This window comes from Lissotriton vulgaris, chromosome 1_1, assembly GCF_964263255.1.
Source record: "Lissotriton vulgaris chromosome 1_1, aLisVul1.2, whole genome shotgun sequence".
NCBI lineage: Eukaryota > Metazoa > Chordata > Amphibia > Caudata > Salamandridae > Lissotriton > Lissotriton vulgaris.
In genome coordinates, this window is record NC_141685.1 from 772,110,786 (window position 1) to 772,132,834 (window position 22,049).

Genomic DNA, 22,049 nt, shown 5'->3' on the forward strand with positions numbered 1-22,049 from the left:
TGGACTGACTGACACTTGGCGGGCTTATCACCTGGGGGAACAAGACTACTCTTATTTGTCAGCTATGCATGAGTTGGTTGTCCTGTTGGATGCCATCCTTTGCTCCCCTGATGTGCATATGACGGTCACGCTGAGTGAGTACTTAGCAAGGACGACATCTGATCACAACCTGTTACTGGTGTCCTTGAACTGGGTTCAAGTTCGGTCCACTATCCCTAGCTGGCATCTCTGCCGGGAAACACTGGAAGACCAGGTCTTCAGAACCACCAATGCTATTGAGGAATACTTTCAACACAACACCAACACGTCCACTAGCCTACATAACGAGTGGGATGCATTTAAAGTCGTGATTTGAGGATGTTGTATTGGGGAAGCTGTGGGAGTACGAAAAACCTTACTGAGTGATGTACAGACGGCGGAACAAAGGCTCAAGGACATAGAGAAGGAAAGACCTGGAAGGGAGGATAAACAAGAGGAACTTCTGGTGGCTAGAGAAGAGGTAGCGGCACAAGTGGAGCGACTCAGGTGTCACGATCACAGGGCATACGCAGCGAGGGCAAACACTGAGAGGGATAAATCTGGGGCACTATTAGCTTGGCTGGCCAACCCAGCGTGCCGAGGGACACTGATCTTAGAGCTGCACGGTGAGGGTGGCACAGTATACTATGGACAACAGGCTATCAACACACAGTTTCTTGAATACTACACTACACTATATCAAAGTAGGCTAGATCCAGGAGTTCTGGAGGAGGGGGTTTCCTAGACATTGAACTGCTGCAGATTGAGGCGGAGGATGCAGAGAACTTGGGTCAGCCAGTGGAGTTGGGAGAGTTCAGGGGAGCCATAAAGTGCATGGCCAGGAACAAAACCCCGGGCACTGATGGGTTACCGTCAGAGTTGCCCCCCGCTGTTAACCCTCTACAATAGATCAAAGGAAGATGGCTACCTGCCTAGCTCAACAAGGGAAGCAGTAATTGTACCCCTCCTCAAGCCGGACAATCTGGCGTGGGACCACACAGCCTACCGCCCTCTCGCGATGCTTAATCTCGATTATAAGATCTTGAATAGTGTTCTGGCCAATCGACTGATGGCTCACATGACAACACTTGTGCACGAGGACCAGGCTGGGTTTATTCCTTCTCGGAATACGGCCATGAATATACGAAGGCTGTGCCAACTAGTACATGGCTCTTTGGATGGGGGGGGCAGATGCGTGCGTACTATCGATTGGCATTAAAAAGCCCTTCGATAATCTTGGGTGGCCATATCTGTTTAGGTTCTTGAGGGCATTTGGCCTGGGTGAGGGGTTTGTGGCCTGAACGAAGATTCTGTATAACCGCTCGACAGCCAGGGTTCGAATGGAGGGCGTGATTTCTGAAGCCTGCAATGTGGGCAGGGGGACGAGACAGGAATGCCCACTGTCTCCCCTCCTGTTCGCCCTGGCTATAGAACTATTAGTTGTCCATGCCCGGTCGGGCGGTGTTACAGGGGATTAGACTGGATGGGTCAGGCACACTACATTGCTCACTATGAAGACGACCTTTTAATGTTTCTCGCCAATGCTACTGAGGAGTTACAGGGCGCCCGAGAATTGCTAGCTAGAATGGGGCAGATGGCGGGACTCAAAGTTAACTTGAGCAAAACGTGCCTTTTCCTGGTACATGGGGGTAGAGCTGACCTGCCAGCTGGACTGGATGTGAGATGGGAAAGCAGCTGCTTGCCTTATTTGGGAGTCAGAATTTATCATGAACCTTCTGATTTATTCGAGGGCAACGTGGGACGTGCATTGAGAGCTACCAGGAGTAATTTAGATTTTTGGGGAACCCTGCCTTTGCCAGTAGCAGGGAGAGTGGCGTGGCTAAAGATGGTGACCCAGCCTCGTCTACTTTACTATTTTGGAGCGCTGCCACTTTGGGTCCCTGGAAAATATTTTGCCCAACTAAATACCATGGCTACGGGTTTTTTGTGGGGCTCAGGGAGGCGTAGAGTGGCACTGAACACTATGATGCGCCCTAGGCAGGAGGGAGGGTTCGCTGCTCCTGATTTTGAGGAATATTATCACGTGGCCCAATTTGAATTGTACTCGCGGTGGATGGTGGGGAAGCTGAGGGCAGAGGAGAACCAGAGGGATATGGACTTGGGCCTTCGCCAGCTCGCTCGGACTCTCCTCCAGCTGCCGTTACGTGAAAGAGAGGTGCCGAGAGATTTATGGGTGGTGCGTCAATGCTGGAATCGTGCCAATAGGGGAATTAAGGTGGGGCCCGTTATGGCTCTGTGAGGTGTTACCACATGGAGGGGATTGGCAAAGGTTGCGAACTGGGAAGACCCGGGGATCTCCAATATCGGGGACCTCTATGAAGATGGTATCCTCATACCCTTTCTAGATCTCAAGGAAAGATATGAAATACCCAGACAAGACTTTCGCTTACATGTGGCTTTGACGGCAGCCATTCATAAACACTGGAAGAAAGGGGTAGAGGAGCCGCAGACCTTTCTACCCTGTCAGTACGTGGTCAGTTCAGCGGGGAAGGTCAAGGCAGTCACCTGTCTATATAAGAGAATCACGCAGGGGTCCAGAACTCCTTTAGAGGGCCTGCGCATTAAATGGGAAGCGGATCTGGGGACACCTATTGAAGAAAAGCTGGTCGAGATGTTGATGGAACGGGCATGGAAATGTTCCCGGAACGCGAGATTTTAACTAATACAATTTCGCGTGTTCCATCGAGCGGACCTCACTCCTCTCAAAATTAATGAGTTTTTTGGATCCCGTACAGCCTGTCCGTGGTGCAAACTGGAAAATGACGCATTTCTCCACATGCTCTGGGGATGTCCACTGTTACACAGTGTTAGACCTGTCTGCTTCTGGGGATACTCTAACCATTATTATTTATTTTTGTCCCCCTTAGCCTCCCAGATTTTCTATTTTTATTTTTACACATGTCCATCAGGATTTTTTTTAATGCTGTCAGGGGGTTAGGTGTTCCTTGGCGATGACGCCATTTTTCCCTCATAACCTGTGAGGCCTAGTCAGGCCCCTTGAAAATCTAGGGATCTCCAAGAACCTAAAATGGTGTCCACCAACTGCCATAACGGACACTACTGGAGGACAGGCCCATAGGATAACATTAGGGAACTTTCTAGAATTAACTAGAGACTTCTGCAGGTCTCAGGCCACCCTATATAAGGCCAGTGACCAGCAGCCATTTTGTGCTGACCCAAGAGTGGAGGAGTGAGGCAGTGGTGAGAGGAGGTGGACGCACTGAGAGCAGCTAGTTTGTCTTGGAGGCAGACAGTCACTTCAGAGGGACGTTCCCCCTTCAGCCTCTGACCAATCCCTCCCCATACATCAACTATTCAGAAGAAAAGCAACCTGTGTGTACAGGAAGACCCTTCCTGGACTGGGCCCCAACGAATCCTGACAGGTCGCCCTGAGCTGAGGGCTTCTCTACCATTCAATTTCCCCTTTGCCAACACTCACCTACCAGACTGAAGGAGGAGCTGTGAGCCCCACGTTGTGACCCGTATCCTTGGTCGCGCTGAGAAGAAGGCGCGTGTCAGGGGAAATTCAGCAGCCTGGAGGAGCGAGTCGCTGCTCCAAAGCGTGGTCCCCGTGGAGCCAGGTGAGGGGAGAGACTGCGCAGGAAAGCGGAGAAAGTACAGCGCCGGGCGGGAATACTAATCCCTCGCGCCCGCGCTGTTCAATCCTTTGCTGTGAGGAGGCGGATCGGTGAAGGCGAGGCCTGCGGGAGGCGTGTCTCAGGAGCGAGCAGCCTCCGTGTTCCGCCGGCCTGGGAGACACTGCGGGAAGCGTCCGTGTATCGCGCATGCTCAGCGGAGAGTCAGCGCTACACAGAGGAAGCGGAGGAGAACCGGCGGAAGGCAGAACAGCCTTTCGCCCACGGAGCGAGTAGAGCAACGCGCTGAACGTCAGCGAGGCCCCCTGCGCCCAGCGCTGGCAAGTGGAAGCGCGCCTGAGGAGAGGAAGCGTGCCCAACCCCCTCACGCCCGGCCACCGGAGCAAGTGCATCACGCTGATCGTCAACAAGGCCCCTTCGCCCAGCGCTGCACAGTAGAAGCGCGCCTGGTACTGGAAGTTTAACAAGCCCCCCCCCCCCACGCCAGCAACAGTTAAGCAGCTGGTTGGGGAAAACCAGGAGTCGGGTGTCATCTAGAGACCTGTGGACTGTGGTGAACCTGCCACTAAGACAGTAAGGAGAGTGGGGGTGAGGAAGGAAGGTGCTGAGTCCTAATGATTAAAGTTACAGAAATCTAACCAGGTCTAGCGCCAAACAGGGTGCCCTGACCATTTTGGTCCTCTTAAATTCTAAACTGGGACATAATAGATAAGGGGATAGAGATCATAGCCCTGAATGTGATAGAACAACCAGTGAATTGGCAGGTTCAATTGGTGGAGTATTGTTGACATTGTGTATTAATGTAAAGTAACCCTGCATAGTGTGAACCTAATGGGATTCTTCTAATTCCAAAAGAGTTTCCTTTATTCATTACTGAATCCTTGACAATAGAATGTGTTCTACTGTAATTTTTCCACAGCAAGAAGAGTGACATGTATTTTTCCAAGGCAAAAGTGTAATGATTATTTCTGAGAGAAACTGATGTCGTCCCCTGTATAATTTGAATCCAAAGAATCATATTATTTTTATAAAAGGTAACGGTATTTTTCCAAACATTGGTGTTGTGTCTTTTATTTTAGTGGTTCATCACTGAGTTACTGTGAGTGAGACTTGTAAGCACTTAACCAACGCCTTGAGTTAGCTGTAGCCACTACTGTGCCAAGCTACCTTATGTAGACTTGGGGTAATCTAGGTCCAACATAATTGGTGTTTCAGCGGTGGGATCTCGGATTTGTGCTTACACTCACTTATTAGTAACGCAGTGCCAACCACGAGACCTCACCTGGAGTTTTCTCCCTGCGGCCCTCCTAATTTAAATTTTGCTTTTTCTAAATTAACTACTGGTGGTGGGTGGAGGTTGACCCCAGGTCACTTTGTGGATTTCTCCTGGGAAGAAGTTTATACTCCAAATAGAAATGGAGATAAATGTGGAAGAGCTGGAAAATTGTACCGTGACCCAATTGAAGGAATGGTGTCAGCAGCAGGGGGTGTTTTTTAAGAAAGGCGCCAGGAAAGTTGAGCTGCTGACCAGTATCCGGGCATGGGTGGAGGCTCATTCCGGGGAGGAGGTAGATCCTGAGGGGAGTGACAAGGACACTGTCCTGGAGACTTCAACACTGTACCAGGCGGGAGGGGGGAACCTTTTAACAGGCCCTAGGACACCTTCCAGAGTGGGCAGTAGTGTCTCAGAGAGGGGTTTGACCGACGCCGAGTTAGAGGATAGGAGGGTGGAGAGGAGGATGAAAATAGAACTCGCCAGGATGGACATGGAGAGGGAGGAAAAGAGGTTGGCGCATGAGCGGACCATCAAAGAGATGGATTTGCAAGCCCTAAATCTACGAACCCCCAAACCAGAGAATGGTGGCAGCGATATCCAAACCAACATCAGGGAACCCAGACCTTACCTACCAAAAGATATTATGGCATGCTATGTACCCAGTGATGACATTGCCAAATGGCTAGCCGCCTACGAGGTCTCACTGAGGGCCCATGGGATTTTGGAAGTCCACTGGGGGGGTGGGTTATATAAATACATGCCCCCCACTGGCAGGGATACTTTGTTGGCCCTAGATCAGAGTGAACAGACCTACTACCCGGCTATGAAGTCAGCGCTGCTCAGAAAGTTTGGGTTGACCCCTGAGAAGTATAGGCAAAAGTTCCGGGGCAGCCACAAGCTGGGCACGCAGAACTGGGTAGACTTTTTGGATTACTCCAGGAAGGCCCTGGAGGGTTGGGTGAGAGGCAGCGAGGTAGGGGACTATGAGGGACTATATGACCTCATACTCAAGGAACACCTACTCGAGAAATGTCTTCCCGAACTACGACAGCATCTGGTGGACAGCAAGCTGACCAGCCCCAGGAAGCTTGCTGAGGAGGCGGACATCTGGGTTAGTACCCGGGTGTCGACTAAGGGGACTGGAGGGGATTCCCAGAAGCATGGACAGGGCGCCCCCCAGAAGAAAGAGGGAGGGGAAACTAAGAGGGAGTTCTCAAAAGGGCCACAAAATACTTCGCAAGGAAGGGGCAGAGGATTCATCCCCAAGAGTAACCCCCCTCGCAACCCTACCCCTGGCCAAAGCCAGCAGCCAAGGGTTCTTCATTGTTTTGAGTGTGGTGGTGTGGGACACTATAAAGGAGATGTGAGATGCCCAAAAAGACCACCCCCTCCCACTGGAGGAAAAGCCCCGGGAATAACTAGTGTAGTGCTCGGGGAGGAGATGCCTTTGGGTAACGGAGGGGAGCGGGCGGGTGTCACTTTAGTGTCCCTGGGAGATAAGGAGATGGTTGCAAAGACCCAGCTGCCCTCTAATACTACTAAGTATGAGCAGTGGGTCACCATCAATGGCCGTAGAGGGGAGGCTCTGAGAGACACCGGAGCCAGCATGACTATGGTAAGGAGTCAACTGGTGTCTCCAGAGCAGGTCATCCCAGATGTACTTCATCCCGCCGTAATGGCTGACGGCAGATTGGGCCACTACCCTGTGGCTGAGGTTCCCTTTGAGTGGGGAGGGGTTGCAGGTCCACTTCGAGTTGCCGTAAGCCCTGCCGTGCCTGTTGATTGCCTGTTAGGGAATGATATGGAGCACAATACTTGGAGGAGGGTGGAGTACCAGACTCACTCTGAGATGCTGGGACCCCCTGACTGGACTTGTGTCAGCACACGGTCAGCGACTGCCCGAAGGGGGAGTTCACTTACGCTGGAGCCTGGAACAATGGCCCAGCCGGCTGCCAGAGAGGAGAAGGACAGGAGGCCGGAGGACCCTGCCTCGACATCTCCACCTCGTGAGACAGATGGGCCACCTGCGGAGGTGGATCTGGAGTCCACAGGGGAGAATGTTGCTTCCCTGGAAAACCTACCCATCCCTACTGAATGGCATGTGGAGGGAGGTCCTTCTAGGGAAGAGTTCTGTGAAGCTCAGAAAGAGTGTCCTACTCTCGAGGGGCTGCGGCAACAGGCCAACGCCCAGGCAGCAGGAAACATTGTAGGGAGCTACCGGATTTACTGGGAGGATGGACTCCTCTACAGTGAGCCCAAGGCACCTGGCCATGGTTCATCCAGAGCCTTGGTGGTCCCTTAATGCTTTAGAGCCTTTCTACTGGAACTGGCTCATGAGATACCATTGGCAGGACACCTAGGACAGGACAAGACCTTTGCCCGGCTTGTCCCCCACTTCTACTGGCCTCGAATGAAAGTGGCGTCTAATACATATTGTCGGACGTGTGTGTCTTGCCAAGCCAGTGGGAAAACAGGGGTGAAGCTAAAAGCTCCCCTGGAACCACTACCTGTCGTTAGCACCCCCTTTGAAAGGGTGGGCATCGACATTGTAGGGCCATTGGATCCACCAACTTCAGCTGGTCACCGGTTCATACTGGTTTTGGTGGATCATGCCACACGGTACCCAGAGGCAATACCTCTGAGGACCATCACGGCACCTGTAGTGGCAAGGGCCCTGATGGGGATCTTCACCCGAGTGGGTTTCCCCAAGGAGGTTGTGTCCGACAGGGGGACTAACTTCCTTTCAGCGTACATGCGGGCTATGTGGAAGGAGTGCGGTGTTACCTATCGGTTTACCACTCCTTATCACCCACAAACCAATGGTCTTGTGGAAAGGTTTAACAAAACCTTGAAAGGTATGATACGGAGTCTACCTGAGAGCCTGCGGAGGAAATGGGACGTCCTCCTACCCTGTCTCTTGTTTTCCTACAGGGAAGTGCCACAGAAGGGAGTGGGCTTCAGCCCCTTCGAACTTTTGTACGGGCACCCTGTACGGGGACCTCTCAGCCTGGTGAAAGACGGATGGGAACGAACTCCCAGGAAGCTTCCCCAGGACGTGGTGAGCTACATGCTGGCCTTTCGGAGCCAAATGGCTAAGTTGTGGAAGCAAGCTTCAGACAACTTGGAGGCCAGCCAAGCAGTTATGAAAGAGTGGTATGACCACAACGCTCACCCAGTGGAACTGGAGCCTGGACAGAAAGTGTGGGTAATGGAACCTGGGGAGCTAAACGCCCTCCAGGACCGTTGGACAGGCCCCTTTGAGGTTTTGGAGAAAAAGGGGAAGTCTACCTATTTGGTGGATCTTAAGACCCCGAGGCAGCCCCACCGGGTGCTGCATGCCAATCGCCTCAAGCCACATCATGAGAGGCCCGAGGTTGTCTTAATGATGGTAACCGATGGAGCAGAGGAAGAAGAAAGTGAACCTCTCCCTGATCTTCTCTCGTCCCAAGAAAAGGATGGGTCGGTGGAGGGAGTAATTCTCTCGCCATCCCTGACTCCTGAACAGCAGAGTGATTGCCGCCAGATCCTGGAGCAATTTTCTTCTCTGTTCTCCCTTGTCCCAGGTAGGACCCACCTGTGTACCCATGACGTGGACACAGGAGACAGCCCACCTGTGAAGTCTAAAATCTACCGGCTGTCGGACAAGGTGAAGGCCAGCATCAAGAGTGAAGTCGCCAAGATGCTGGAGCTGGGAGTGATTGAACCTTCTGGTAGCCCTTGGTCGAGCCCGGTGGTTTTGGTACCAAAAGCTGCCCCACCAGGCACCACACCTGAATTGAGATTCTGTGTGGACTACCGAGGTTTGAATTCAGTAACCAAAACTGATGCACATCCCATTCCACGGGCAGATGAGCTTATTGACCGGCTGGGAGCTGCTCAATACTTAAGTACCTTTGACCTAACTTCAGGGTACTGGCAGATTTCCCTTACCGAGGAGGCGAAGGAAAGGTCAGCCTTCTCTACACCTCAGGGACACTACCAATTTCGTGTGATGCCCTTTGGGCTCAAGAATGCCCCTGCCACTTTTCAGCGGCTGGTGAACAGGGTCCTTTCTGGAATGGAAGCTTTTTCTGCTGCTTACCTGGATGACATTGCTGTCTTCAGTAGCAGCTGGGAGGACCATTTGCAGCACCTGCAAGCTGTTCTTCATGCCCTGCAACAGGCTGGCTTGACAATCAAGGCCAGCAAGTGTCAGATCGGACAGGGGTCGGTGGTGTACCTAGGTCACTTGGTGGGCAGAGGGACGGTGCAGCCCCTCCAGGCAAAGATTGAGGCTATCATCGCCTGGGAGCCCCCCAAGACTCAAACAGAGGTCCGAGCCTTCCTGGGCCTCACTGGATACTACCGTCGCTTCGTGAAGGGGTATGGCACTATCGTGGCACCCCTCACTGAACTTACTTCCAAGAAGCAACCCCGACGGGTAGTCTGGACAGAGGCTTGCCAGCGAGCCTTCATGACCTTGAAACAAGCATTGTGTTCCGCTCCCATTCTCAAGGCCCCGGATTTTGCTAGAGAATTCATTGTCCAAACAGATGCGTCAGAACATGGCATTGGGGCAGTGTTATCGCAGCTAAATGATGAGGGCTTGGATCAACCCGGTGTCTTCCTGTCCAGGAGACTACTCCCCAGGGAAAGGAGGTGGAGTACAATTGAGAGAGAAGCCTTTGCGGTGGTCTGGGCTCTGAAGAAGCTGCGGCCATACTTGTTTGGCTCGCACTTCCTAGTTCAGACTGACCATCGCCCCCTTCGTTGGCTGATGCAAATGAAGGGGGAGAATCCCAAGTTGCTGAGGTGGTTCATCTCCCTACAGGGAATGGACTTTAGGGTGGAACACCGACCTGGGACGGACCATGCCAACGCAGACGGTCTATCCAGGTATTTCCGCCTTAGTGATGAGGACTCCCAAGGGGTTGGGTAGTTCTCCCCACTTTCAGCTGGGGGGGACGCGTGTTAGACCTGTCTGCTTCTGGGGATACTCTAACCATTATTATTTATTTTTGTCCCCCTTAGCCTCCCAGATTTTCTATTTTTATTTTTACACATGTCCATCAGGATTTTTTTTAATGCTGTCAGGGGGCTAGGTGTTCCTTGGCGATGACGCCATTTTTCCCTCATAACCTGTGAGGCCTAGTCAGGCCCCTTGAAAATCTAGGGATCTCCAAGAACCTAAAATGGTGTCCACCAACTGCCATAACGGACACTACTGGAGGACAGGCCCATAGGATAACATTAGGGAACTTTCTAGAATTAACTAGAGACTTCTGCAGGTCTCAGGCCACCCTATATAAGGCCAGTGACCAGCAGCCATTTTGTGCTGACCCAAGAGTGGAGGAGTGAGGCAGTGGTGAGAGGAGGTGGACGCACTGAGAGCAGCTAGTTTGTCTTGGAGGCAGACAGTCACTTCAGAGGGACGTTCCCCCTTCAGCCTCTGACCAATCCCTCCCCATACATCAACTATTCAGAAGAAAAGCAACCTGTGTGTACAGGAAGACCCTTCCTGGACTGGGCCCCAACGAATCCTGACAGGTCGCCCTGAGCTGAGGGCTTCTCTACCATTCAATTTCCCCTTTGCCAACACTCACCTACCAGACTGAAGGAGGAGCTGTGAGCCCCACGTTGTGACCCGTATCCTTGGTCGCGCTGAGAAGAAGGCGCGTGTCAGGGGAACTTCAGCAGCCTGGAGGAGCGAGTCGCCGCTCCAAAGCGTGGTCCCCGTGGAGCCAGGTGAGGGGAGAGACTGCGCAGGAAAGCGGAGAAAGTACAGCGCCGGGCGGGAATACTAATCCCTCGCGCCCGCGCTGTTCAATCCTTTGCTGTGAGGAGGCGGATCGGTGAAGGCGAGGCCTGCGGGAGGCGTGTCTCAGGAGCGAGCAGCCTCCGTGTTCCGCCGGCCTGGGAGACGCTGCGGGAAGCGTCCGTGTATCGCGCATGCTTAGCGGAGAGTCAGCGCTACACAGAGGAAGCGGAGGAGAACCGGCGGAAGGCAGAACAGCCTTTCGCCCACGGAGCGAGTAGAGCAACGCGCTGAACGTCAGCGAGGCCCCCTGCGCCCAGCGCTGGCAAGTGGAAGCGCGCCTGAGGAGAGGAAGCGTGCCCAACCCCCTCACGCCCGGCCACCGGAGCAAGTGCATCACGCTGATCGTCAACAAGGCCCCTTCGCCCAGCGCTGCACAGTAGAAGCGCGCCTGGTACTGGAAGTTTAACAAGCCCCCCCCCCCACGCCAGCAACAGGCAAGCAGCTGGTTGGGGAAAACCAGGAGTCGGGTGTCATCTAGAGACCTGTGGACTGTGGTGAACCTGCCACTAAGACAGTAAGGAGAGTGGGGGTGAGGAAGGAAGGTGCTGAGTCCTAATGATTAAAGTTACAGAAATCTAACCAGGTCTAGCGCCAAACAGGGTGCCCTGACCATTTTGGTCCTCTTAAATTCTAAACTGGGACATAATAGATAAGGGGATAGAGATCATAGCCCTGAATGTGATAGAACAACCAGTGAATTGGCAGGTTCAATTGGTGGAGTATTGTTGACATTGTGTATTAATGTAAAGTAACCCTGCATAGTGTGAACCTAATGGGATTCTTTTAATTCCAAAAGAGTTTCCTTTATTCATTACTGAATCCTTGACAATAGAATGTGTTCTACTGTAATTTTTCCACAGCAAGAAGAGTGACATGTATTTTTCCAAGGCAAAAGTGTAATGATTATTTCTGAGAGAAACTGATGTCGTCCCCTGTATAATTTGAATCCAAAGAATCATATTATTTTTATAAAAGGTAACGGTATTTTTCCAAACATTGGTGTTTTGTCTTTTATTTTAGTGGTTCATCACTGAGTTACTGTGAGTGAGACTTGTAAGCACTTAACCAACGCCTTGAGTTAGCTGTAGCCACTACTGTGCCAAGCTACCTTATGTAGACTTGGGGTAATCTAGGTCCAACACACAGGTTTTGGGAGGAGGTCATGACCAGACTGAAAGAGGTAACGGATAGGGATATACAGCTGGACCCAGGTGTTTGTCTGCTACACTGGTTTCCCCACACTGCCTGTAATAGGCTCACCAGTAAATTCATAGACTTGGGATTAGTCCTAGCTAAAAGAGAGATTACTAGCCATTGGAAAGCGGTCACTATACCTAATGCAGCACAATGGCTGCGGGAATTTATGAAGTGGGCGGATTGTGAGGGGATCTTCCAATTCCAAAAGGCTCGGAGAACCAATAATGACAAATTGCTGGAAGCGGCTAGGGCCTGGATAGCGATGGTGGACCTGCTCAAGAATCCGACTGACGACGATGTGCATGCTGTGTGACATAGGGTATAAGGGAGGGGAGCGACATGTCTGACAGGAGGGAGGTGGAAGGACCTATGGGGGGAGGAGGGAAGGGAGGGATTTGTTGTTTTTTGTTAGTTGCTTTATAAGGTGGGAGGAGGAATTAGACTATGAACAAGCCCAGAGCAACATGGACTTGACGTCCAGGATAGAATTGAAGGGAGTAATGGCATTGACAATCACGCTGAATGGACAGCACTCATGAAGAAGTGGGTGTTGAGGTTTAGACCGGGGTTGGACGGACTGCGAATTTGATACAATATTTTTGCCGTATATTAAGCAGTATATGCCTGAATATAATATGTAATTGAAGTGTAGTAACTCAAGTGATTGAAAATATGAATAGAGTTTGTTTACAAAAAAACAACAAAAAAACATAGTAGTTCAATAGCAAAACATCCAGGGTGTTAAATGGGTCAGAATCCATTTTACTACAATATACATATACAGTTTTGTATTGAATAATAAACACATTAAATAAAAATAAAATAGAAATAAATTAAAAAGTACTGAGGTTCAAATGTGATGTCATTGACCACTTTGCATTAACGTTAATGCATTTTCAGGTAAAGTATCCACTCAAGAAAACATTTCCTTTAGGAGCAAGTGGCTGTTAGTTCCAGGCTAAAGTCACACTTATTTTCCAGATGTCCAATGCATCCTCCTTATATCCTCACAGAGTGTACTTGATGATATTTACTGTATTCAGTACAGTGCTTCATAATTAAAACTGTATTGAATTATGTCGCTGAGTACCAGTTAGTTGCATACTTAAGCTGTTGTCTTCAAACTGGCTAATGCTTTCTTGGTTTTGTTATTCAGTTTTAAACTGCACTCAACAGTGGTGTCTTTTTCAGATTCATGTTGCAGACTTCAAATTTTCTGCTGTGGAACTTTATGAGTGCTTGTCTCAGAATGAGTACAGGTAAATTGCACAGGCTGTGCATTATATTTCTAATGCTATAATTAGTATTGCTTTGTGATGTTCTTTATGGAAAATGTCATCTTTGTTAACCGCTTCCGTGCGGCAGGAATTCCATCCCTGTGCTGGACATTCCAATCGCGGGCGTGGTTGTGACGGAACCATTCCGTCATCAGCACAGCTCAACTGTGAATCATGACGGAATGGTTCCGTCATGAGCATGGAAGGGGTTAATACGTTTGTTGTATTCTACAGAATTAATTTAGGATGTTTGAACACAAGCCTCTACATTTTGACTCCTCTTCCTAGGCAATAAAACTCACCAGCCTTAGTATAAGAAATTGGATTATTATTGGGGGTGAATGACGACTCACTTAAAGAAATATCCACAATCCTTGTCAGTGTGAACCCCCATGTCATAAAATCTGATAGACTTCTAGCTGCAGATTCCTTTCTTTTGAATTTCCCAGGCATCAGGATGAACCCGGAAACTTTTGCTGAGCCTTACCCCTTGCATGCAACTTCGGGTGACTCCATTCGGCTCCACGTGGCATCAGTTATGACGTCACAGTACCTATATAGGTGCCACCCAGGCATGCGGATGTCAATTCTTTTCTTTCTGTGCCAATTAAGCGCCGGTGCAGAAAGAGCTACCCCTCTGTCGCTTTTTGACCGGCTTTTCTTAACTTTTTGTCGACCGGGTTCAAGCCATGTAGTGTCTGTCAACACATGATGTCGGTTACCGACCACCACCTTGTCTGCCTCTGGTGTCTTTAGCGCGATCATGATTCAAAATCATGCTCGGATTGCTGGGCATTGGCTCCAAAGGCCTTGTGGGAGCGGGCTATGCAGCTCCTTGCAGCCCAGCAGTTGACACTGTCCAGCAAGATGCCGTGGAGATCATGGGCCCAATGAAGAAGAGAAGGTCGCAGGTCGCTCCTGGAGACTAGAGTCCTCTTCGTTCCACTCAGGGTCTTCAGGACACTCGGGGAAGAGGCACAAGAAGAAGAAGAATTCCAAACCTTGGCTCTCATCCGTCGATAAAAGTGGTAAGGACTACTGATGCTCTAGGCACGGTTCTGCGAAGTCGGAGCCAGGGTAGACTTTGCTCCTCCCTCCCTTTCCGGGAGCCAGAGTGACCCTGCTCCAATTAAAGAATTTTACGAGGCCATGCACTGCATATTTGAGCAGGCCCACCCCTCTGTTGAGTAGAGTCGAAAGGGGCTCCATCGGATTCGAAACTGTCTGCTCTGGAGACTGTGCCAGTGGGACCTCGAGGACCTGATCCAGGTTGAGGCTGGTCATGCCATCACGGTCTCCCCCTGCGGTGTTCCGGACGTCGGTGCCTCCAGTACACATGGGTGGCACCAGCCACATTCATATCCCGGACGACATGGAGTCGGAAAAGTGTCGCTCAACGCCGATTCCCGAGCCGATTGAACCCAGGAGTTCTAGGTTGTTGCCTGAGCACTTAGAAAATGTGTTCGGCTCGGGAAAGGAATGAGTGGTCTATGGACCCTTTGGAACACAAGATTGACCCTGCGGAACAGTTGGACTGGTATGGGGAACTAGGAGAAGCAAGTGGACTGGACACCTCTCCAGATACTGGCATGCTCTCTCCACCAACTGTGGCAACGGAGGAGGGGGCATCCTATGCCATGGTGGTTAAAAGGAGTAGCTGAGGTCCTTGGACTAGAGCTGCCCCCCCTGCAGTTCAGGAGTAATCTCCTGACTGAAGTGCTTCAACCTGGGTCTTCCACTTCCGAACCCCTTTTGCCCTTTAACGAAGCATTGACCGATGTCCTTCTGGGCATGTGGTCTAAGACTAGCTCAGGGGCTCCTGTGAATAGGACAATTGCACACCGCCATCACCCAGTGCAGAGTAACCCAAAGTTCCTCAGCACCACCCTACCCCTGAAAGTTTGGTGGTGCAGGCCTCTACATCCCAGGGCGCGTTTCCTTCCGCCACTCTGGATAGGGAATCCAAGAGGCTGGATTCATTGGAAAGAAGATGTTTTCTTCCTCCGTCCTGGCATTGTGGTCGGTGAATACTTATTGGGCCGTTTATCCCACTCCCTTTGGAAGACAGTTGCGCAATTGCTGCTACAAGTCCCGGAGGAGGCCTGGGCTGTGCTCTCCCAAGCAGGTAAGGACAGGAGAGATGCGGCAAAATTCACTATATGGTGTGCCCTTGATATGATGGATTCACTGGGCAGATCGATTTCCACAACAGTGGCCTTGAGGTGCCAAGCCTGGTTTAGGACAATTGGTTTTTGGGCGATGTCCAGGCCAATTTGATGGACATGCCCTTTGATGTAACCCGTCTTTTTGGGGAAAAGGCAGATTTGGCCCACTGAGGTTCAAGGACTCTCAAGGTATGGCCAGATCCTTGAGCCTCTCTTCTACTCCTCGTGGCTAGTCTACAATTCGCCCTTTTTTGGCAACGGAAGGGGTTTCCAGCCATGTCAGTTCTATCCCATCCACTGCACAGGTTTCCCAAGCCGTGTTGGGCCGTGGGCGCAGTTCATTCTGACCTAGCAATGGAAGTCAAAGTAGTCGGCCACCCTGCCCTCGGCAGCCGCAGCCTCCAAGCACTTCTAGTCTGAATCTGCAGGACCACACCACTCCAGTTGGTGGGAGAATCCATCATCATCTCCCCCACTGGAGGCCCTCAACATCAGATAAGTGGGTCTTGTGGATCATTCAGGAGGGCTATTCTCTGCCTTTCCTTTCTTTTCCTCCTCCCATTCTGCCAAATCCGGGACGGCTGATGGAGGATCATCTGAAATTTCTCCAGGAGGAAGTTACAGCTCTCTTGGCCAAGGGAGCTATAGAAAGGGTTCTGGTTTCAGAAGTAGGCAGTGGCTGCTACTTTCTGATTCCTAAGAAGAACAAAGGGTTGCGGACCATTTTAGATCTTCGGACTGTCAGTCTCTTCCTCAAGAAGGAGTAGTTCAAACTGTTCTCTCTAGCTTAGGTCTTGTCTGCCCTAGACCAAAAAGACTGCGTTGGACCTGCAGGATGGGTATTTCCACATCCCCATCCTGCTAGGCCACAGGCGTTACCTGCGGTTCAAGGTAGGTCACAAGCGCTTTGTTTACCATGCTCCACTTCGGCCTTTCCAGTTCCCCTTGAGTGCTCACCAAGGTGATGGCGGGGGTCTCAGCTCATCTGCGCAGGTTAGAGGTATCAGTCTTCCCCTACCTTGACGGCTGACTATTGAAAGTGTCCTCGCCCCAGGCTGTCGTCTCCCACCTTCAGACTATGGTGAACTTCCTACATTCGCCGAAGTCACACCTAACTCCTTCTCAGATGCTGCCTTTCATCCAAGCTGTTCTGGACACAGTGCAGTTTCGGGCCTATCCTGCCAAGCAGTGAGTCCAGGATATTCAGGTTATGATTCCGATGTTTCAGCCTCTATCCTGGATTTTGGTGCGACTGACTGAGGCTGTTGGGCCTCATGGCCACATTCATCCTGTTAGTAAAGCATGCCAGGTGGTGTATGCTGGCTATGCAGTGGAACCTGAAATTCCAACGGGCACAGCATTGAGGAAATCTCACTGATGTGGTCCAGGTCTTGGAAGGAACTGCGAGAGATCTGCAGTGGTGGTTGACAAACCGCGATTGGGTCAATTGGAGACCCCTCTCCCTTCCCTAGCCATAGCTCACATTTGTGACAGATGGGTCACTTCTGGGATTGGGTGGCCATCTGGGACAAGTGGAGATCAGGTCTCCGGCTGAGTCGGGCTCCACATCAATTTGTTGGAGCTTCAAGTGATTCGGTAGGCATTGAAGGCATTTCTTCCCTCTGTCAAGGGGAAGTTAGTGCAGGTGTTCACGGACACCACCACCACCATGTGGTACTGCAACAAGCAGGGCGGAGTCTGCTTGTGGACCCTTTGTCCAGCGGCCCTGCGTCTCTGGACATGGCTGGAACAGCAGGGCATAACCCTGGTGGTTCAACACCTGGCAGGTTCTCTGAACACCAGGGCAGATGAACTCAGCTGTCGATGCCTAGCAGATTGCATCTCCAGTCGGAGGTGGCGCAAGGTCTCTTTCATCAGTGGGGAGAACCTTGGTTAGATTTCTTCTCCTCTGAAGAGAACGCACAGTGTGAGCAAAGAAAACACTGTACGCTGGAGTTTACAAGTCGGCTATTGATCGGCGATGCCTTTAGGCGGAGAGAAGCTCAGGCCTGCTGTACGCCTTTTCGCCCATCCCACTCCTGCCCAGGGTTCTGAAGAAGATCAGAACCGACTGGGCCCAAGTCATCCTTGTGGCTCCAGACTGGGCAAGGAAATTCTCATATTCAGAGCTTCTGAAGATGTGCATCAATCATCCGATCAGGCTGCGCCTTCGGGAGAATCTTCTGCAGAAGGGGAGGGTTCTCCACCCGAATCAGTCAACTCTGCGTCTCCATGCACGTAGATTGAGCAGCTGCTGTTAACGACTTTTGACCTACCCCCTGAAGTATGTAATGTTATTTTGGTGGCTAGGCGGCCCTCCACTAAGAAGGTATACATCTGCTGTTGGCAGAAATTTGTTTTATATACTACAGAAAGATCTATTTACCCTCTTTCTGCTTCTCTTTCCACTGTTCTTCTATCCATTCTAATCCTTGCCCAACAGGGGTCTGCTTTGGGATCTCTCAAGGGTCATCCTTCTTGCTGTGTCTGCTCTTTTGCGGCTGCCTGACAAATGCTCTCTCTTCAAGTCTCTAATGGTAAATAGGTTTTTAAAGGTGAAGGCGCACTTGTTTCCGCCTACGCCCTTTGTTATGCCGCAGTGAGAACTTAATTTGGTCCTTACTTATCTTACTTGTGCTCCCTTTGAGCCTTTACACAACTGTCCCCTCAGACTGCTTACCACCAAGACATCCTTTTTAGGGCGATTGCATCTGCCTGGAGGGTGAGTGAGTTGCAGGTGTTGTCTTGTACACCTCCCTACGTGACGTCTTTTCCAGACAACGTGGTGCTTCGCACCCGTGCATAATTCTTGCCTAAGGTTGTGACCCCATTCCATCTTCTAGGTCAATCTATCACGCTGCCCACCTTCTCTGATCCCTCTAGGAAAAAGGAGCGTCTCCACCGACTAGACCCAAAAAGAGCATTGTCGTTCTAAATTGACTGCACAAAAGAGTTCTGGGTGGACGACCAACTTTTTATGGAGTACATGGGAGCTAAGAAGAAGCGGCCGGTGCATAAAAGGACCATCTCTCGCTGGGTCGTTCTCTGCATTAAGATCTGCTATACTATGGCCATGAAGCAGCCCCCTGAGGGATTAAGGGCTCATTCCACTTGGGGAAAGGCTGCAACTTCAGCCTTGGCGCGAGGTATCCCAGTCATTGACATCTGTCTGGCGCCAACATGGGCTTCCTTGCACACGTTTGCCAAGCACTACTGCCTGGACATTCACATCCGCAGGGACAGACATTTTGCCCATTCGGTCCTGCAGGACTTCCTGGTGTAAGGGATTGGTCCGCAGTCCACCCCCGGGATGGTATGGCTTGAGTATCTAATTCAAAGGTAAGGAATCTTCAGCTAGAAGTCTATAAGATGAACAACATACCTTTTGGTAACGCATTATCTGGTAGAGACTGTATCTAGCTGCAGATTTCTTGCAGCCCCATCCATGCCTCCCCGCTTTGCGGACTAATTTTGTAGGACTAGCGTTACTCCATTTTTCAGGGCCCCAGTTTTGCACCAACTGCGTCAGTTACTTCATGGCTCTGCGCTTCTGGCATGGAAAACATGAAAAGTACTGATGTACGCGTGCCTTGGTGGCACCTATATTGGTCCTGCGACATCATAACCAACGCTGCCGATGTCACGTGGAGCCGAATGGAGCCACTTGACTGCGCGCGCAAGGGATATTGCTTGGCAAAGGTTTCCGGATCCAGCCTGACAGCTGTGAAGTTCAAAGGTAAGGAAGTTGTAGCTAGATAGAGTTTCTACCATATAATGCATTACTGAAGGTAAGTAACTTGTTCAGTATCATGACCCCAAACCCCGTTGTAGCTATGGCACAGAGCAGACAAGTTTTACTTGGGGCAATGTGGACAGCATTTATGCTGTTCCAAAACCGCAATAAAGACAAAATGTAATAAAAATCCCAAACCAGACGAGAAAAATAGAGTTAATTACAACAATAACAAAAAGGGGAAACAGAGTTATGATTGTTTAAAGTTTTTGTCGTACTAGCATCAAAAGCACAAAGCTCCAATCATATTCAATGGTCCTTATAGACTGTGAACTAGGTGCAATTTGAGGCTTACTGTGATGAAGCACAGGTTGGATACATGAATGAGGTTCACCTTGGTCAAAGATGTTACCTTCTAACTTATGGCCTGACTTAATTGTGGTTTGTACTCCGTTAGGGTCCGTCCTTCAGACTTCTCTAATCATTGGCAGGAATCACCATCACGAAGGTTCATGGCAATATGTTAAAAGTTTGGTGAACAGCTCATTCAAATATGAAGGCTGCCTGTCAAACTTTTAATAGTGGTCTCCTATGGTGTGGGGGGGTTATTATGATTTTTTTTTATTGTCCCTCACCACAAGGTTTTACTTGGAGGCGGCAAACAGCAACAAAAAATAGATATAACACTGGCCACTCGAAATCTCGCTGATATAAACCTCCAATGGCCTGTATTCTGTTAGTCATTGGAGGAGTATGTCAGTGATGGAGCCGGTGTAGGCTTTGTTATTGAAATACTTATGGTCCACCCACATGTAATTCAGGTGGGTAGGCCCATTGGAGGGTTTGGCAGAGACGGTACACAATCACAGTTGCAACAGAGTACCCTGTCTGCCAACTCTAAATGTATTTATTTATTTATTTGAGCGATTTTTAGAGCGCGCAAATACCCAAGGGTGTCTCGGCGCTATAGTTGCAGAACTCTCAAGTGGATAGGGGAGATTTAGGCTGGGAACAACCAAGTTTTTAGTTTTTTTCTGAAATTGAGCAGAGTCGGAGCAGATTTGATGTGGAGGGGGAGCGTGTTCCACAGTTTGGCTGTGGCGACAGAGAAGCGTTTGTCGCCCCAATTAGCTCTTCTTGTTCGAGGGACTCTTACTAAGTGAGCTGAGGATGAACGTAATGTTCTTGGGTGTTCGAGCGGGTAGAAGGCTTGTCTTAAAAATAGAGGGCCTCGGTTGTGGATAGCTTTATATGCTATGCATAACGCTTTGAATTTGATCCGACTCCTCACCGGCAGCCAGTGTAACTGTCGGATGTAAGGGGAGATAGATGCAAATTTAGGGATAGATAACAGGGTCCTGGCTGCTGCATTTTGCACTGTCTGCAGTTTGTTGAGGACTTTTTGTTGTGCGTTTAGTAGCAAGGCATTACGTAGTCTGTTTGGGAGAAGACTAATGTGCTGACTAAGGTTTTGCCTGCGGATGGAGGTAGGTAAGGGATTAGCTTTTTGATCCTTTTTAAAATGTGGAAGGAAGAGGAAACCACCGAATTAGCATGCTGCTGGAAGGACATCTTGTTATCGAAGATGACACCTAGGTTTTGTACCTTGGTTACTGGTTCAGGAGGTTGTCCCATCTGAGGTGGCCACCATTGCGGGGACCAAGTAGGTTGCAGCCTCCCGAATGTCATCACTTCTGTCTTATCAGAATTCAGTTTAAGACAATTGGATGACATCCAGGAGCTTATTGCCTTCATTCCATTTTGGAAGTTAGCTGCCACAGAAGTGCCGTCATTGTATACGGACAACACCAGTTGGGTGTCGTCAGCGTATGTAGTGAGGGAGATTCCGTAGGATTTTATGACCCTCGCCAAGTCAGACACATATATGTTGAAAAGTGTCGGGCTTAGCGAGGATCCCTGCGGTACTCTGCAAGGCAGAGAGAAGGTCTGAGAGATGTAGTTGCCTATTTTCACTGTTTGCGGGCGGTCAGACAGAAATGAAGCAAGAAGATCTTTAGCTTTGTCTTTTACTCCTATGGCCTCGACACGGTCGATCAAAGTGACATGATCGACCGTGTCGAAGGCTGCGGAGAGATCTAAAAGTATCAGAATCGCAGAGCCTCCGTTATCCATTGTGGACCTTATCTCGTCCGCTGCTTTTAAGAGCGCAGTCTCTGTTCCATGGCCCTGTCGGAACCCAAACTGGGTGTCGTCCAGCAGGTTATTATCATGTATGTAGGTTGACAGCTGAGTGTTCATGATCTTTTTTTCATCATGCCCTTAGTCTGTTAAACCCCAATCAATCACAGAAGTACACTTCTAATGCATCCAGGACCTCACGGGGGCAATTAGAGACTTAAAGGGTGTCGGCAGAAGCAAACCGCAGGGTCCAGTTCAAGTCCAGTTGCCACTGGTCGACTGGGTACTTCCAGGAAAAGGCCTCTTGCAGCTTGATTTCTCCCTGTAGCCACACAAGAGGGCAGCGAACTGACACTTGGAGTCAACTTGTTTGCCCTAAGTACAAGAGGCAGCAGGTCCAGTCCTTCAGGGTTCTTTTTGGGTCACAGGCAGCATATCCAGTCCTCTTCTGTTCTTCCACAGGTATAGAAAGTGCTCTGAAGTGGCTGCCTGGAGGTGCCATATTTATGCCTTTCACTAGCTAGTGGATGGGAATGACTACTTAGCACGCCCCGAACAATTGGGCAAAAGTTCCCCCACTTTTGCAGCAGTTTCTGTTTGCGTTACTGTACACAGGTTCAAAACGCCATGTGTCTGGGCATTTTCAAGATAGTGAAAGTACTATGGTAATCTGTGTGTCCTCCCAGATCTTCCACTAGAAGGCAGTTTGAGACAGGCAGTTTGAGGAAGGCGCTGTACCCACAGCAAACCCAGAGACAGAAGACTGGTAGGTAAAAAGCAGGGTCCTATAGCAGCCAGGCAAAGGACATACAGGAATTGATTTGCCATCC

General features: G+C 50.2%; 1 protein-coding gene across 1 annotated transcript in view; it reads left to right on the plus strand.

Annotated features, from left to right (window-relative positions):
• SWT1 (SWT1 RNA endoribonuclease homolog) overlaps positions 1 to 22,049 on the plus strand; it is a 1,175,709-nt gene that overhangs the window by 1,089,065 nt on the left and 64,595 nt on the right. The window contains exon 17 of the mRNA XM_086956007.1: positions 13,097 to 13,164. Coding sequence (XP_086812133.1) covers positions 13,097 to 13,164 — 68 coding nt within the window. The remainder of the gene's footprint in view (positions 1 to 13,096; positions 13,165 to 22,049) is intronic.